General features: G+C 42.0%; 1 protein-coding gene across 4 annotated transcripts in view; it reads left to right on the top strand.

Moving 5' to 3' along the window:
- Window positions 1–17,089, top strand: part of Mamld1 (mastermind like domain containing 1) — a 121,592-nt gene that overhangs the window by 98,692 nt on the left and 5,811 nt on the right. For 3 of the 4 annotated variants that reach the window (XM_031363425.1, XM_031363416.1, XM_031363431.1), the window contains one exon: window positions 13,093–13,336. The exons of the other annotated variant lie outside the window; for it this stretch is intronic. In XM_031363425.1, the coding sequence (XP_031219285.1) occupies window positions 13,093–13,336 (244 nt within the window). The remainder of the gene's footprint in view (window positions 1–13,092; window positions 13,337–17,089) is intronic. 4 annotated transcript variants of the gene reach the window in all.

Consider the following 17,089-nt stretch of genomic DNA (forward strand, 5'->3'; position numbering starts at 1 on the left):
AACCAGCTCCTGGTTTGGTTGATTCTTTGTATAGTTCTTTTTGTTTCCATTTAGTTGATTTCAGCCCTAAATTTATTTACTGCCTTCAACTCCTCTTGGGTGAATTTGTTTCTTTTTGTTCTAGAGCTTTCAGATGTGCTGTCAAATTGCTGGTGCCCTCCAGTGTCTTTTTTGGAGGCACTCAGAGATATGAGTTTTCCTCTTAGGACTGCTTTCATTGTGTCCCATAAGTTTGGATATGTTATGGCTTCATTTTCATTAAACTTTAAATCAAAATTCTTTAATATCTTTTTTTCTTTCTTCCTTAACCAAGTTATCATTGAGTAGAGTGTTGTTAAGCTTCCACATGTATGTGAGCATTCTATTGTTTATGTTGTTATTGAGGAGCAGCCCTTGTCCGTGGTGATCTGATAGGATGCAAGGAATTATTTCAATCTTCTTGTATCTGTTGAGGCCTGATTTGTGATTGATTATATGGTCGATTTTTGGGGAAGGTACCATGAGGTGCTGAGAAGAAGGTATATCCTTTTGTTTTAAGATAAAAAGTTCTATAGATATCTGTTAAATCCATCTGTTTCATAACTTCTGCTAGTCTCACTATGTCTTTGTTTAGTTTCTATTTCCATGATCTGTCTATTGCAGAGAGTAGGGTATTGAAGTCTCCCACTATTATTGTTTGAGTGCAATGTGTACTTTGAGCTTTAGTAAAGTTTCTTTTATGAATGTAAATGCCCTTGCATTTGGAATGTAGAGATTCAGAATTGAGAGTTCATCCTGGTAGATCTTACCTTTGATGAATATGAAGTGTCCCTCCTTATCTTTTTTGATCACTTTAGGGTGAAAGTTGATTTTATTCCATATTAGAATGTCTATTCCAGCTTGTTTCTTGGGACCATTGGCTTGGAAAATTGTTTTCCAGCCTTTTATTCTAAGGTAGTGTCTGTCTTTGTCACGGAGGTGGGTTTCCTATATGCAACAAAATGTTGGATCCTGTTTACATATCCAATATGATAGTCTATGTCTTTTTATTGGGGAATTGATTCCATTGATATTAATAGATATTAAGTAAAAGTAGTTGTTGCTTCCTGTAATTTTTGTTGTTAGAGTTGGAATTCTGTTCATGTGGCTATCTTCTTTTAGCTTTGTTGGAAGAGTACTTTCTTGCTTTTTCTAGGATGTAGTCTCCCTCCTTGTGTTGGAGTTTTCCATTTATTATCCTTTGAAGAGCTGGAATTGTGGAAAGATATTGTATAAATTTGGTTTTGTCATGGAATACATTGGTTTCTTCATCTATGTTAATTGAGAGTTTTTCTGGGTATAGTAGCCTGGGCTGGCATTTGTGTTCTCTTAGAAAAGAGGAGTTTTTGCATTTGTGGTGTGTCAATGTTTTCTATGGTATCTTCTGCACCTGAGATTCTCTCTTCTATCTCTTATATTCTGTTGGTGATGCTTACATCTATGGCTCCTGACTTCTTTCTTAGGTTTTCTATCTCTTTGTGAATTCTTGTTTCTACTTTCATTTTTAGATCCTGGATGGTTTTGTTCAATTCCTTCACCTGTTTGGTTGTGCTTTCCAGTAATTCTTTAAGTGATTTTTGTGTTTCCTCTTTAAGGGCTTGTACCTCTTTACCTGTGTTCTCCTGTATTTCTTTAAAAGAGTTATTTATGTCCTTCTTAACTTCCTCTATCACCATCATGAGATATGATTTTAGATCCAAATCTTGCTTTTCTGGTGTGTTGGGGTATCCAGGACTTGCTGTGGTGGCAGTACTGGGTTCTGATGAAGCCAAGTAGTCTTGGTTTCTGTTGGGAAGATTCTTGCATTTGCCTTTAGCCATCTGTTAATCTCTGGTGTTAGATGTTCTTGCTGTCTCTGGCTGGAGCTTGTTCCTCCTGTGGGTCTTTAAGCCTGTGTCAGCACTCCTGGTAGATCAGCTGTTCCCTCGAAAGACCCATTCACAGAGGGCTGTGGATCAGCTGTCCCTCTTGGGTGCAGATGGAGGTAGAAAGGACCCTGTCCCAGCTGCTCTGCTGCTTCTATGGGCTGTGCCTCCAGGCTGCCCCCACCTTAGAAAGTCACTGGAGAGAAAATGATGGTCTCACCTGAGTCCTGGGGTCAGAGCACTCTCTGGAGAGCTGCTCTCCTCTGGCAGGAAAGGTGCACAGAGGGCTGTGGAACATATGCACCTCCTGGCTGTAGATGGAGGTAGAAAGGACCTTGTCTCCACTGCTCTGAGGCTTCTGCGGGCTGTGCCTCCTAGCTGGTTCCACCTTAGAAAGTCACCAGAGAGAAAATGGCAGAAGTCAAGTGTTAATGTCTCCAAATATTATTGTATTGGAGTCTATCTCTCCCTCTAAGTCTATTAAACTTTGGATTTTACATTTGTACATTCAGTGCATATGTTCATCAGTTTTTTGTCACTGTACCAAAATACTAGAGATAACCTAAAATGAGGAGATTTATTTTGACTCACAGTTTCCAAGGTTTCAGTCCATGGTGGGCTTGGCCTCACTGCTTTGTGTATAGAATGAACATTACAGAGAACATTACAGAGAAAATGAATTGTGGGACAAACTATTTCTTGTGGACAGAAAGCTAAATCTAGAGAAAATAAAGCCAAGGCCCCAAAATACCTTCAAGGATGTCCCCAACACACACACACACACACACACACACACACACACACACACACACACTGTGATCTAAATCCTTATAACTGTGTTCTATGTCCTAAATCTCTGCTACCTTCCAATAGCACCATGAGTTGCAGACAGAGCCTTCAACTAATGAGTCTGGGTGTTAATGAGCTGTTAAAATTCAATCCCCTTTATACACTATAAAATAACCTTCCCCTATCTCTTTTTATTGTTTTGGATTTTAAATCTATTTCATTTCCCATAAGTATGGCTGCTTCTCCTTTTGTGTAATCCCTTTTACATGAAATTTTCCTGTCTCATCCCTTCATTTTTAAGATATGTGCATTCTTAAAGATAAATTAGTTTATTGCAACCAATATATTGGGTCTTTCATTTTTATCTGTCTAGTTACTCTATATGTTTTAATTTGATAATTTCCCCCCATTTACTTTCAAAATAATTAGTGGTGTATAAGATCTAACTGTATGTGCTATTTAAAGTTATTTTCTAATTGTATTATAATCTATTTCCCCATCTCTCTCAGTCTTCCTTTGTGTTAAGCAAATTGTTCCAGTCATAGGTTTGATCCACCCCTTATAATATTTGAGTTTTCTGTTACAGTACCTTGTGGCTACTAAGAGGCATATAAAAATCATTAATTTTCTAAATGTAAGCAACTTCATGTGGTTGTAAAGATAACAAGAGAATAAAAACAGTAAGAAAAAAGTATACTAATAAGAATGCTTTCCATGTGAACTTGATTTTTCCTCAGGTTTGGAATTTTTGACACCCTACCTTATGACTTTTATATTCCTCATCTTTTAGTATATTAATGTATTCATATTTTCATTTTTGCTTTAGTCTTCATGCTAAAGCTATGAATAATTTATGCACCATGCTTACAAAATTAGATAATTCTCAGTTTCTATAATTACTCTTTCTTGTGAGTTGGATGCCTTCCCATGTTGAATTTTCACTCATTAGTATCTTTTGCTTTAGTGTTTGCTTGTGTAAAGGGGCTCAGAAAGATCTGCTCTCAGCTTCTGCTTGGGAATGCCTTTATCCTTTCTTCCTTCTCTAGAAAAGCTAACTCTACTGGTTATAATAAGCTCAGCTAACAGATTTTTAGTACTATGAAAATCTCCTCACTATCTGAGTCCTTGGTTATAAGGGTAGACAAAATTGAGTTAAATTTGACAAGTGCCATTTGGCTTTTCTATACCTGTATATTTGAACCCTTCTCAAGGGCTGGAAAATGTTCTAGTGTTATTATCACTTTATATAAGCTGTTCACTCCTTTGCCATTCTCAGATCTTTTCTTGAACAGCCAAATATTTGTTCTTCTCGTACTGTCCAGAGTTTTCACAAGTTTTCTTCATTCCAACTGTCTATTTTCAAGCCACCTAATCTTCAAGCTTACTATGTCTGTCTAGTTTATCCTGCTTTTGTTCTCTTCTATAGTGTTGTTGTTGTTTTTTGTTGTTTTTTTAAATTTTGCTGAACGTATTTTTCAGCTCAAGAATCTCTGTTCAATTTTTAATTGCTCCTATCCTTTGTTAAGTTTCCTTATTTGATTATTAACATGTTTCTTTAAGCTTTAAACAACTGTTGTAAATGCTCTGCTCTATCTAAGCTATAGTCTATACTGATTGCTATTTGATTAGTTTCTGGTATCTTATTTTCAATACAAAGTGAAGTAAAGTTTTCCTGAAAGCTCTTGATGCTTGTTGCATGTGGCATCACCTTGACATTAAAGGATTCATTATTTACAACAGCATTAGTTGTGCCTATCTTAAAAGAAATTCTAAGCAGGCTGCTTACTTTCTAGGAGTCTGAAGTTATTTCCATTGCTTCAGCACTGGATAACACCCAGGCACAGATTTGCTGAGAGTCTGCTGTGGATTCGTTGTCAACATTTTTAGGACTATACGGCAATCCACATGCTGGTTTGTCCCAAATAAACTACTAGCATTTCTTAAGAAGGAACAGGAGAGGACCAGAGAGATGGCACTGCTAGTAAAGGTGCTTGTCATCAAGCATGACAACTTGAGATCAACTTCTAAGTCCTATGTGGTAGAAGGAGAGAACTGACTCCCACAGGTTGACCTATGATCTCTGTATACGTGCTGTGGCATGAGCACACCCCACACACCTACAGATACATACACACAAAATTCACTTGAAAATATAACAAAAATATAGTTGTGAAAGATAAGGAAAATACCAAAAAAAAAATAGTATGTCCCAACAAGTTACTCTCCCAGGCTAGGGTAGTTACTAGTCTATCATTATACACTAGGATTCTGCATGGTTCTAGAAAGTCTTATAAATGGACGAAGCCTCAGGTTTCTAGGTCATCATACCTGTGGCTAAGATCATCATAACTCCAAGGTAGAACCAGAGCCCACACTTCTGTGATCCATTTATTATTGAGATAGATACATGTCCCCAGATGGCTGCATCTCACTACAGCTAATGCTGTCTGGAATAAATATCTGGCAGGCTCAGACTACGCATCTTCACCAAACACTAGAGCTATTCCAAATGCTCTGTCCACGGGTCTTTAGTAGACCGACAGTTAAGTTTTATCAGTCTAGCATAAACTTTGATGACCCGGTTTCCTGCCAAATGCCCCAATCTACCTCTGATGAATGAGCTCTTGGGCCTTGCTCTGCTGTCTGAGGGTAAGATTGTGCTGTGAAAGTAGGCTCCATTGTTCACTTAGGCTTATGGCAAACTCACAGCAAGGACCATCACATCCTGTGTAGGGGTAATCAGTTTCATATCTCAGCCTGTGTTAGTCCAAATGACAGATCTGCCCTGACTGGGTTTCACATCTGTGCCTCACACCATGAGTTCTAAAGACACATCTGAGAATACTGACTTGCAGATGAAAGACCCCTGGGGGAGACCCCCACTCAAATCTCGGGAGGACGTACACCCAAGGAATCACGAGAGACCACATCTTGATGTAATTACAAGAGGTATGTTTTAATTTTCAGGGCGCTCTGGTTTGGTACCACAGTTACCTCACACAGGAGATAGTGGAGCTGACCATGAGGCTTGAAAGTTAGGGAGGGGTTTATATAGGGAAAAGGTCTGAGGGAACAAAGGGATCAATGTGGTCATACATGATTGGCTAGTTCAAATATTAACTATTACGTGCAGAACAGAGTGGAAAATTCCTAAGGTTGGTGTTAATCTGAGTCAACAAAGCATCTGACCTTAAACCATATCTGAGAGGACCAGATGGTCCATTACTTAGTGTCCGCCAGCACGTCTTTGCAGGCCTAGGCCTTGGACATGTCCTCATTTGCCTGGATGTTTTCCTCTATGTTTATACTTTTATGTCTTCTTGACCTGCCAGCTCTTATGATATCTAACAACTTGTTTGCTCTTTCCCAGGCCTATGTGGGCCAGCTTGTGATGGATTCTTAGGCCCATAACTTTTCTTCCTAGTCAGCACAGGTCTAAAGCTTTAATTTTTCCTTTCACAGATACATGGGCTGGCCAAGGTTGGGGGATAGGTAGTAGCTGTTCTTCAATGCTTTTCGCTGCCTACTCCATTGACTGCAACCACCGGATTAATTAGTTAGTAATAATTCTCAGTTCAATAAATGCTAACTTTGCTACAAGCACACTGGAGTATATAATCCAGCTTCTCTGGGGGGAACCTAAGGAAATAAGTCACACTATGGAAGCCCGAGCCTGAGTGGTATAGATGGAAGGTGGTGGAGAGTGAGACACACAGGCCATTGGAAAGAACACTGCCCTGGGCAGAAAGTTGTCAGTACAGTGCCTGTCCTTGAGGAACTCAAAGGTGTCATATGTCTCAGTTAGTAAATCCCAGAGGAGAACCAGACATTGGAAGAGCTCAGTGCTGGAGACTGTCTGCTCCTGTTACTCACAGCCTTTGCTTCCACTATGGATTCTGCTTTCACTAACAGGTCCATAGGACATGCACATCCTAGATATATGTTCTCTGTTTCCATTCCTGGCTTCAGACCAGGGAAAGTGCCTGCTGTTGGGTCAAATGGTTCACATTAAGGTGATCTGTATCCTAATCATCAGTTGATTGGCACTGAGACCTGAACTGAGAGAGCCACTGCCAGGCACATTCCCAAACTCTTGCTGTTAGCGTGCAGACTTCAGGCCCACAGCTTTAAGGTTCATGCCCACGTACTACACACAGAGTAGCTCCAGAGAGACAAATGCTTTACAGCAGAAAATACCAAAGTAACTCTTGAAACTCTAATGGCTTTCTGTAAACTTGGGTTGTTCCTTTGACATGACACTGTTTTTATTACTGCCAGGACTAGGACTTTTGGTTTACTCTCAAGGAAACCTGTTGTAGAATGTTTGCAGTAGATGTGAAAGACAATATAAAACATCCGCCCAATCCTAAGTAAGAAATAAAATATTCAGATTTTCTGAGAAGCTTCCTGGGTACCTACTTTTTTCTGAGAGATCACACCTAGTGCTGACTTCCCAGAAATAACTCCAGAAACAACCCTAGCCTCTGAGGAATTGGGAGCATACTGTAGATTCCATTCAATAACCAATCTTCTGCCTAGACTTCCACATGTGGTCCTTAAAACACAGACTTCATGCTCATCCTTATTCGTTTTGACATGAGGACATTATGGGCTTTTATTATTGTGCTTGTTGCTTTCTGATTGCAAAAGTAATCTTTTCTTTTGGAACTGAACTTGGAAAATGCACAAAAGTATTTTTAAAAAGCCGCAAACCTCAAGGGATAATAAAATATGTAAATATGAGTATATAGTAACCAAAGAATAACTCCTGCTAACATATTGGAATACAGCATTTTTTCTCTATAGAAATATATATTTCTCAGTAGCATATTGCTATCAGCCTACATATATAACTTTTCCTCTTTCATTATGAAACATGGCATGGTGTGTAAAGATGTGGAAGATCTATGTACACTGAGTAACAAGAAAGTGAAAAGTGGAGAACTTGTTTGTACCCATGGTCAGGTGAAGAAATGAACTGCTGTTCCTTATGATCACACTCCACCCAGCACAAGGGAATCCTTATTAGCATAATTCCTGTTCTGTTCTGGATTCCACAACTTACTAATTAATGTTGGTTGGTTGGTTGGCTGGCTGGCTGGTTGGTTGGTTGGTTGGTTGCTTGCTTGCTTGCTTGCTTGTTTGCTTGCTTGCTTGCTTGCTTGGTTTTGTTCTTTGGTAGGATCTCACTCTGTAGCTCAGATTGCCTACAGACTCATGGCAATCCTCCTTACTCAGCCTCCCAAGTGCTAAGTATCACAAGCATGTACCAACACACTCTGCTAAAAGAAGTCACAGGCCACTACTAGCTAAATGCCTCCAGAGGAAAGAAAAGCTGAGCTTTCCCAGTACTACTTTGTCCTCAGCTAGGCTTTAGGGGGAAGTGAGAGCTAAGTTCCCACCTCAATATTGAGACATGGGGCAGAATTGTGGACAGAACTCAAGGTGTGCAGAAGAGATAGGGCAAGCAAAGAGATAGGCCCTCATGTCTGCCAGCTGGGGATAGGCACACACCCCTGAATGTAGAGGCCTGCTTGTTTCTTCAACACCTTTCAGCCCATGTGGTTTTTGTTGGCCATCTCCCCATCCCTGTCCCCGCCTAGTACCAGACTCTCTGAGTCTCTAGAGCATGCTGAAATTCTCACTACCTAGACTAAGTTGCTCTACCTCTGCCAATTTTCAGCTCACCTTCCTTGAGGCTGCTTTGCTCTGGTTGGGTGGTTGTTGTCTGAGGGCTTTATTTGTTGGTAGTGTTGTTATTATTTCCAAAAGTGGTCTGGCTATGCATCCCAAATTGCCCTGTGACCTTGGGTCTAAGCAGTCCTCTTGCCTTTCTTGATCTTCTGTAGTAGCTATAGTGGTACCTACCTGTCCAGGTCTGCTTTTTAGCCTCACTAATTTGATGCTCTTATCTCCTCTTGTATATTCCCTTTCCTGATGGGAATTTATTTTTAAAAACAAAATTAATGACAGAGACCGGCTGTAGTTTCATCAGTCTTTGAGAGAGAGTGAATTTAGATGCATACATTAGATTTGCTCTTTCAATCAGGAAGTCTCCAAAGGAAATCCTGCCTCTCCCTTCCTTAATTGTCTGAACTTGACTATCAATTGGATGTCTCTCCTGGAAGCCCAGGGCCTAGAAGCAGTGCTTGCTCTGTCCAGCAAGATGATAGACACCGAGGGAACGTGAAGTTATGAGGAGACTGCCTCATCTTGAAGCATGATGATTAAAAGCTTAGATTTTTTTTAAAACCTCAGACCCTGGCTCAGCCTTCAGCTCTGTTCCTTGCTCACCACAGGTGTTTGAGCTAGCAGCAATCAGGAGAGAAAAAAACAGCATTCAATTTTGACTCTGACTGACCCAGAAGACTTCTGTGTAGCTAAGATATATGTTTCCTGCCTTTTATTTAATGGAGAACAGAAACTGCACCACATAGTCTAAAACTGTGATCTAAAGAAAGAAGATTGGTAGGGACATTTTAACTCCCAGAGGTTTCTAGGCATAAGATCAATGTACTGTTACATGTGAGATCCACTTAGGGGAAAGTATCCCTTCCTTTGCCTTCCTTGAGTTTTGACTGGGAGTCGTAGGGATTTTCAAAGTGTCTGTTCCTATCTTGCTGCACCTGAATGAGTACTTCAGGCCACTAGTGATTATGCTGCTGAAATAGGGCTGCACCGACTGTCTGCTAGAGTAGGTTCCATCTGCCACTTGCAGGCTTCTCTGCCTGAGGTACTGAAAGCCTATGCTAATGTTGATGGAGGTCCATTTCTTTCTGGTTTTTCCTCTTTATTGTCTGAGAATTTCATGCATATATATATAATATGATTTGACCACATCATTTCTGACTGCTAATTCCTCCCCTAACCTCACCAATACTGTTCACTTCCAGTATATCAGATACTCCTTTTTTTTTTTTTAACCCATGAAATCCACTTGGTATTGCCTGCATGTGCAGGACTTACACAGGTCTTGTGCATATACTCATAGCTACTGTGAGTTCATGTGACTGACTGCCCTGTTATGTCTGGAAAACTCTGTTTCCCTGTCATCATCTGCTACCTTTTCTCTTACAATCTTCCATTCTAGGGTTTGGAGGAAGGAGTATGATATAATGTTCTGTTTAAGTCTATGTATTCACAGTCTCATATTTTTGCCATGTTAACCAGTTGTGTGTCTCTGTGTTCATCACCATGTATTACAAAAAAAAAAAAAAAAAAAAAAGAGGGTTAAGAAATGCACTAATCTGTGGGAATAAAAATAAATTAGGGAACCATTTAAAACTATACCTACCAAACAGACTAATTAGTAATAGGTTCCCCCCCAGGATCTACAACATTGCCAGCCATGAGGTTTAGGACCAATTAACAGTACTGGGGTAGTTTCACCCTATGAAAAAAGGCCTTAAATCCAATCAGCAAGTAGTTCTCCTACACTATAACATCTGTGTCACTAATTGTACCAGTTGGTGTATCTAGCCAAGCCCGCGACTGCTGAAGCTCTCAATGACCACAGCTGAATGAGATTACTGATTCCTTTTCTCCTCTAGTAGCAAACACAGCACCTTTCGGTTTCTGAAGTGCTAGATAGTAGGGATGATGCTTCTAGGTCAGTACCAGCTTGATTTCTCCAGGTTCTATAACTCAGGTATCTTCAAGAATTGGGTCTTGCCAGGCAGTGGTGGCGCACGCCTTTAGTCCCAGCACTTGGGAGGCAAAGGCAGGTGGATTTCTGAGTTTGAGGCCAGCCTAGTCTACAGAGTGAGTTCCAGGACAGCCAGGGCTACACAGAGAAACCCTGTCTCAGAAAAAAAAAAAAAAAAAGAATTGTGTCTTACCATCCACTGTTGAGTAACCAAGAATAATGGGGATTCCAGTAATTATTGGGAATCTGTAGGACCCGACAACTAAAAAAGAAGTAACCCATGTCTAACACTAGGCTTTTATTTGATAGACTATGATAGATAGATAGATAGATAGATAGATAGATAGATAGATAGATAGATAATTTCCCCCTGTTATAGGGTAACTCAATTTAAATTCCATATATGTGTATGTGTACTTTACTAATTTTCTACAGTAATAAGTTTCCATATGGTTTATTCAAAGGTCTTTGATGTTAGTTGTCCTTCTCCATACTCCCTCTGCTACCTTGCCCTCTTATGCCCCACCTCATTTAAATGTTTTTGATCAATTTTTCCTTGTTTCTACTTTGCATCAACTGTGTGCTGTCCACTGAAAGCCTCTCCCATGGCTTCTTAATAGTTTCCTAACTCCTATGGGTAAATAGAAGTCCATCCCTTAGTAATTTCATCATTAAAACTTTTCAAGAAATGAAGTTACAGAGGATTCCTAAGAAACTAAAACAAAACAAAACAAAACTGAAAACAAACAAACCTTTCATTCCCTATAAATAAGCCCAGTGCCTGGTTTTAATAATCTCATCATGGAGTAGGGCAAGTTTCAGAACCTGAAAAATGTGTGTATATCAAGACTTTTCAAATTCCAATGTTTAAAGGAGTATTTGTACTCTCAGAATTATGGAAGTAGACAGGCTGGAAGATCAGAATTCAAGGTCATCCTCAGCTACATAGTGGGTTCAGGAAGTTCGAGGACAGTCTGAGACCCATGAGAACTTGTTTCTGCAAAACTCCTATAGAATAGTATTTAGAGTTATCAAGGAGCTAAGCAAGTAGGCATGAAGAATTGTGAATTCTAGAAAATCACAGTCCTCCTCTGTCTCACCCTGATGAACTTGCTCCAAGGATAAATGGGAATTTGATGAGCTACCCAAGTAGAGTGGCAACAAGCTGGCTTTCTAGCATAGCAAAAGTCATCAGAAGAGCAAAGAATGCTTGGACTTGAGAGAGAGTTTCTGGCCTGTTTATTTTAAATAGACATGTATTGTTTCTAAAATAGTCAAGCTAGTCATTTTCTTATTGCCATATTTAAATATGTATAGTTTATCTTAAAATTATTGGAACCTCCCCTGACATAACTTGCCTGCACATTCACTATAACACTTTTCCAATTCAAGGCTTATTTTCCACATCACAATCTAGAAACTTAGTACATGCTACATGTGGATCTGGGAGTGAAGTAACCCATATCCACATCTTGCTTTGGTACTAAATAGCTGTGTGACTTTGGGCAACTTAGTTAATCTCTCTGGGCCTCCATATCCTCATCTGAGAAGTAAGGTCTATAATAGTCCCTACCTCATAGCTAGCTATTTGTAGACAGAGTGAGATCAGATGTTTAAAGCCCTCTATTTAGTCCTGAGAGCAAAATAAATGATCGATAAATTTACCAGTGTAGGTTTCATTGTTATGTCAAATGATATATGTATAGACTATACTTCTATAATATATCATCTACTGAAAATAGTTCTCCTTGATAGATGGTCACTAAGTGTTTCTTGTAGTGAGTTGAATGCATCAAAATGTTTTTGCTTTGATTCAAGGAGTGAATATTCCCCTTTCCATTGGGCTGCTGGGTGAACATAGTAGACCACTTATAGCTCAAAGATGAAAAACAAGAGACACTGCTTGACACAGAAAAAAAAAAGAACCACTCCCCATTATGCAGTTTTTCCCCCTCCTTTGAGACATGACTGCTGCTAGATGCTTGTGAGATGTCAGGGAGACAAGGCTCTACTGGCTACCTACGTGAAGTTGCGAAGCTTGGCAATGTGGGCATCAGGGTAAGGTTATTTTAATTGCTGTATCTGAAGAAAGTGGATCATGCATTTCACATACTCAGAAACAGTGAAATCCTTGGCATGTAAAACAGGATGGCAGGGAATCTCCTGCCACACTAGCCCCAAAACCTTAATATCCTGCAGGGGTCTGGTGCAGTGAGGACTGCAGCTCAGGATGTGTCTGAGAGGAGGCACACACTTGTCTGCTTTTGCACTCACCTTAGCAGATCTATACACTAGTGCCTACAAGCCACAGACAAATTGTATGTTCTGTTATATCAGGTAGGGGTGGGAGGAATCTGAAGGTGCCAAAGTCATTGTCAATGAATCAGCTATCTGACTTAGTTTTATTCCTGCTTCTAACAAGTCAATGTTGCTTAAGGTGACATCACTCATATGAAGTCGTTTTATGGGCATTAAGTATTCTCCCAAATCTACCAAAATGCATTTTAAAAAAATCATTGGTACCATAGTGGGGAAGAGATGTCACAAGGTAAGTACGTTTTCTGTGGAGAGCTACCATACCTTCCAACTGATCTTCAAAGGAGTCTGTGACCCATGGCAAGCTAAGAGCACAAAGATATTTGGTTTTGCTTTTCCCAGACCAGATGATGTACATAACCACAACACTTAAAGATTAGTTGGTCAGGGTAGTGACAAAATCAGTCAGAAGCCTTTTCTAGCCAAACAGCTGACGGATTGTTCAATCGGTTGTTGTAGACTCATGTAGACAAGGCCTGCAAGCTTGGGGAAGCCAGGCCTCCCCATGTCAGCCTCGGGCGACAGCCCCCATCCCGCCAGGCCCTGGGGAATGAGTCCTTCCTGCCCGGCAGCTCCTTTGCTCATGAGCTGGCCCGAGTCACCTCCTCGTACAGCACCTCAGAGGGAGCCCCTTGGGGCGGCTGGGATCCAAAGGCCTGGAGGCAGGTGCCTGCTCCACTACTGCCTAGCTGCGATGCTGCAGGTAAGTCACTTCCCCCTGTGCCTTGCTTTCCTCATCTGTCAACTGGGGCACAATCACCTGCTCAGCCTGCCCGCCTGCCTCATGGGGATTGGGAGGAACTCAGGAGGTGACAGCTCTGAAAAGTAGGCCCTTTGCAACCAACAGGGCTCTGTATATCTGTGAAGGATTCTTACTGCCTTCTAGATTACTTTTTTCTTAGCATTCTTTGGCACAGTGAGGAACTCAAGCAAGCAGTGTAGTCTAAGCACCTTGGACTTACCTTTCTCCCATTGACACCCATTGTCTAACACCTCATTTTGCTTCTATGCCTATGTCCAGGATGGCAGGCTACACTTCCAAATATCCTACCCAGTGCCTGTCTGTGTGATACCCAGTGAGAATTCAAGAAATTCAGGAACTCCATCTCCTGATAGCGCTCTGCTATGGACTCCACATCCCATGTCATTCTTTGGCCTCACTCGGGAGTCATGCTCCAGAAGGAAGCACCTGAGTCACCCCACAAAAAGCTAGGCAGTCTAGGGGGACATAATTCAATGTCTGTGCCAAGCCTGCCAAAGCTACCTATAACTTTGGCTAAACCTCTCTCAATTCTAGAGTCTAGAAGAAATGACTTGACATACCTCAGAGTCCCATTAGTGGCTCAGAGAGCAAGGTGATGGATACCAGCCTTGGCAGATTTCATTTGAACCATAAAGTTATTGTTCTGAGGCATGAAATATCAATGCCCACAGGATGTCTGCCCTGTCTGATAGAAACCTGTAGAAGATGGTCATTGAGCTGAAAGGACCTCTGGAGATTCTGGCCTTTAATGGAAATTCTGCTTTCATGCACACAGCTTTGTTCTCTTTATCCTGTGTGCCCTGGCCTGGAAGAACAAGCTGTGCTTTCCAGTCAAGGGCTATTGATTTCTCTCTCCCTAGAAGTCACAGCACTCCTTATCTTACTCCCTTCTCAGCTAAAACCAGAAGAATCTTGTCCAGCCCAAAGCTCCCAGGGAAACTGAATTATCAAAACCCCAGGAGACTCTGTCTACTCTGAATATCATGTTTTCACCCAGCCCTGCCCAGCTCTTCATTGGCCTTAGAAGCCACATGAGAAGACTGCTGCTAGCCTGCCTGGAGAATTCCTACTCCCTACACCACAAATTCTGTGCTTAGTCCAGTGCCTTTCATGCTGCAGTGAAGGTTCAGAGAGATGTCTCCATTAGGTCTGCAATCCCTTTCAGCCCCTTGTCACTGTAGCCAGTGGGTCAGAGTGAGCCAGAGGTTTCAGGTACTGCAGAGACAGAAGAAAGACAGGTCTCCTCTGCCTGGGGATCACCCCTAACATTTAAAGCAAACACTGCAAGGATTGGCCAGCCCTGAAACCACCAAGACTAGGGAGGAGGGACTTATACAGGCTCTGGTCAAGAGCACAGGCAACTCTAAGGTGCAAATGAGCTACACAAAGCTCTGTCATTTACTTGTGATGACATTTTTTTAGTGAAGCTCTAGCAATGGCTTCAGAATGCTCTAAGGGTAGCCCTGGCACTTTAAGTGAAGCTTGCAGCTGTTTATGCAGAGGGGCAAGGAATAACCTCAACAGACCAACACCACACTGGGTCTTTCCTAATAAAGAAATGGTATGACACATGTGGTTATAGTGTGACCTGAAGGTTCTACTTATATCTGTCCACTGAGTGTCCCTTCACTTTGCCATAGTGCCTTTAGAAGACAACCTACCTACAATAACTGACTTGTGTCTTGTCCATTTCCCTGCCCAGTGTAAGCTCCACTCTGATAGAGACATTCAGTAATAACCACATGTGGGCACAGTCTGGCCCTGAGCATAGCAGCCATATTTATCAACTGACTGCTGAAGGGACTGGTTGAGTTATTCTGTAAGCCTTATGTTGCCAGGTAGTGCTCAGGCAGATAGGACTGGGGTACCTCACAGTGATGAGCATGGGGGGTAGTTGCTTTCAAGTCTAGCTTCCCAGGTCCATGAAAGAAAATGCTTTTTCTTGTGGGGTAATAGAGAAACTATGCCAAAGCTCCTTAATGCTTGGGACAAATAGCTGAGTGCTTTCTGTAGCCTAGTGGGCTGGCTTCCATAGGGGACACTCAAAGGGCAGTGCCTGCTGAAAGCTGCTGGGTGGGAGGTGCCTTCTAGAGAAAACAAGCTCCTCTTCTCTCTTTCTCCTTTCCCCTTCTTCCTCCTTTTTCCTCATCTCTCTCTGTCATCTCCCTCCCCTTTTCCTTTCCTCTCCTGCCCCCTTATCTCTCATCTCCTGCTCCTCCTCCCCAAATCATCAGGGTCTCTTTCCTTTCCTCCACTCTCTCCATTCCTCTCCTCCTCTCTCAGCTCTTTCTTTCTTCCTTCCTTCCTTCCTTTCTTTCCTTCTTTCTTTCTTATCACCCTCTTCTTCCCTCCTTCAATACTCTATTTCTGTATAAGATCATAGGATAGGTAACTTTTAGCTAAATCAGACCACAACCCAGGGACCTTTTGTGGGACATACATCTAATTTCTGCTGGCTTCCATGACCCCACCCTCACATTGGAGAGAAAGTCCCTTTGTGTAACTATTGAGCTGGTAACACCTGATTTTCCCTCTTTGAGGATGAGAGTGCAGACCAAGGCTGTGGCACAGAAAGTCACAGGAGACATCAAGATGCTAGCTAGATCTGATGTAGCACAAGCTCACTTCTAGCAGGCTTTGTGTTGAGATCTGTGCTGCTGATAGACCATGGCAGCATTGGGGCATTCCAGACCTTTGGCCTCTCTCCTGCTTGGCACATAAGCTAAGGTACTAACTAGCATCCTAAAAGCCCCAGAGACAAATGGCAGTTCACAGATTCTTGAGTATCAGCATGAAGTTTCCAGAAAGGCAGAACCTGTTGGTGAATGTGGCCAAATAGGGCCAGGAAAGGGTGTTCCGGAGGAAGAGCTGGGGCTTTAGTTACCTGAAACTTTCTGCTGGCCCAAGCCCTAGGCTTCCTAGCTTAACCACAAAGGCAGAAACAGTCTTGAGCTTTCACAAAGCCTGCTGGTCAGTGTCCCATACAATTGCAGTTCTGGAAACTTGACTCATGTAATGACCCTTCCATATGTGCTTAGAAAACCAGACCTGGGCTATCCTTCACAAGAGGGACTGTCACTAAGCAGCAATTCTCAGCCACCATTTCCTCCTGGTCACTGAAACCATTTGTCATTTCCTGTTTTCTCCATTTTCCTATGGCTCTAATTGTCAGTGTCAAAAGGCAACAACTGTTTTCTTGGGGCTTATCTCTGTAGCACATTGATTCAGAACAAAGGATGGGAGCCTTGTCTGCAAAACAAAGGAAGCAGCCTCCTCTGGAGGCCTGCAGAGAATGCCTGGCGCCCTCTGCCAGGGACTGCAGGACCCTGCTGGGAGCAATGGGCTTCAGGGCAAAGAGCCAGCTCATAGAGGACTCACTGACCCAGGGGTCTTATGAAGCTGGCTATCAGCACCTAGACAAGCATGGAAGCCCTGTTAGGCCCTAGCCAAACCTCCCCTAGACACACCAGAGGCTCTAGAATGTATTCTTTCTTGGACAGAGACTTCCCTGCACCCTATTTATCCTTGTGAAGCTGGCTCAGGTCTACAATCCTCTCCCTTATCTGATAGGCTAGGTGGACTAGGATCCCACCCTTTGCTGCCTCAAGTCAGCCTTTCTTTCTGTCTACCATGCTGCTGAACATACTCTCCGTGTCCATCTGCCACTCTGTATTTTTCTGCCCTACCCTGATT

This window comes from Mastomys coucha, chromosome X, assembly GCF_008632895.1.
Source record: "Mastomys coucha isolate ucsf_1 chromosome X, UCSF_Mcou_1, whole genome shotgun sequence".
Taxonomy (NCBI): domain Eukaryota; kingdom Metazoa; phylum Chordata; class Mammalia; order Rodentia; family Muridae; genus Mastomys; species Mastomys coucha.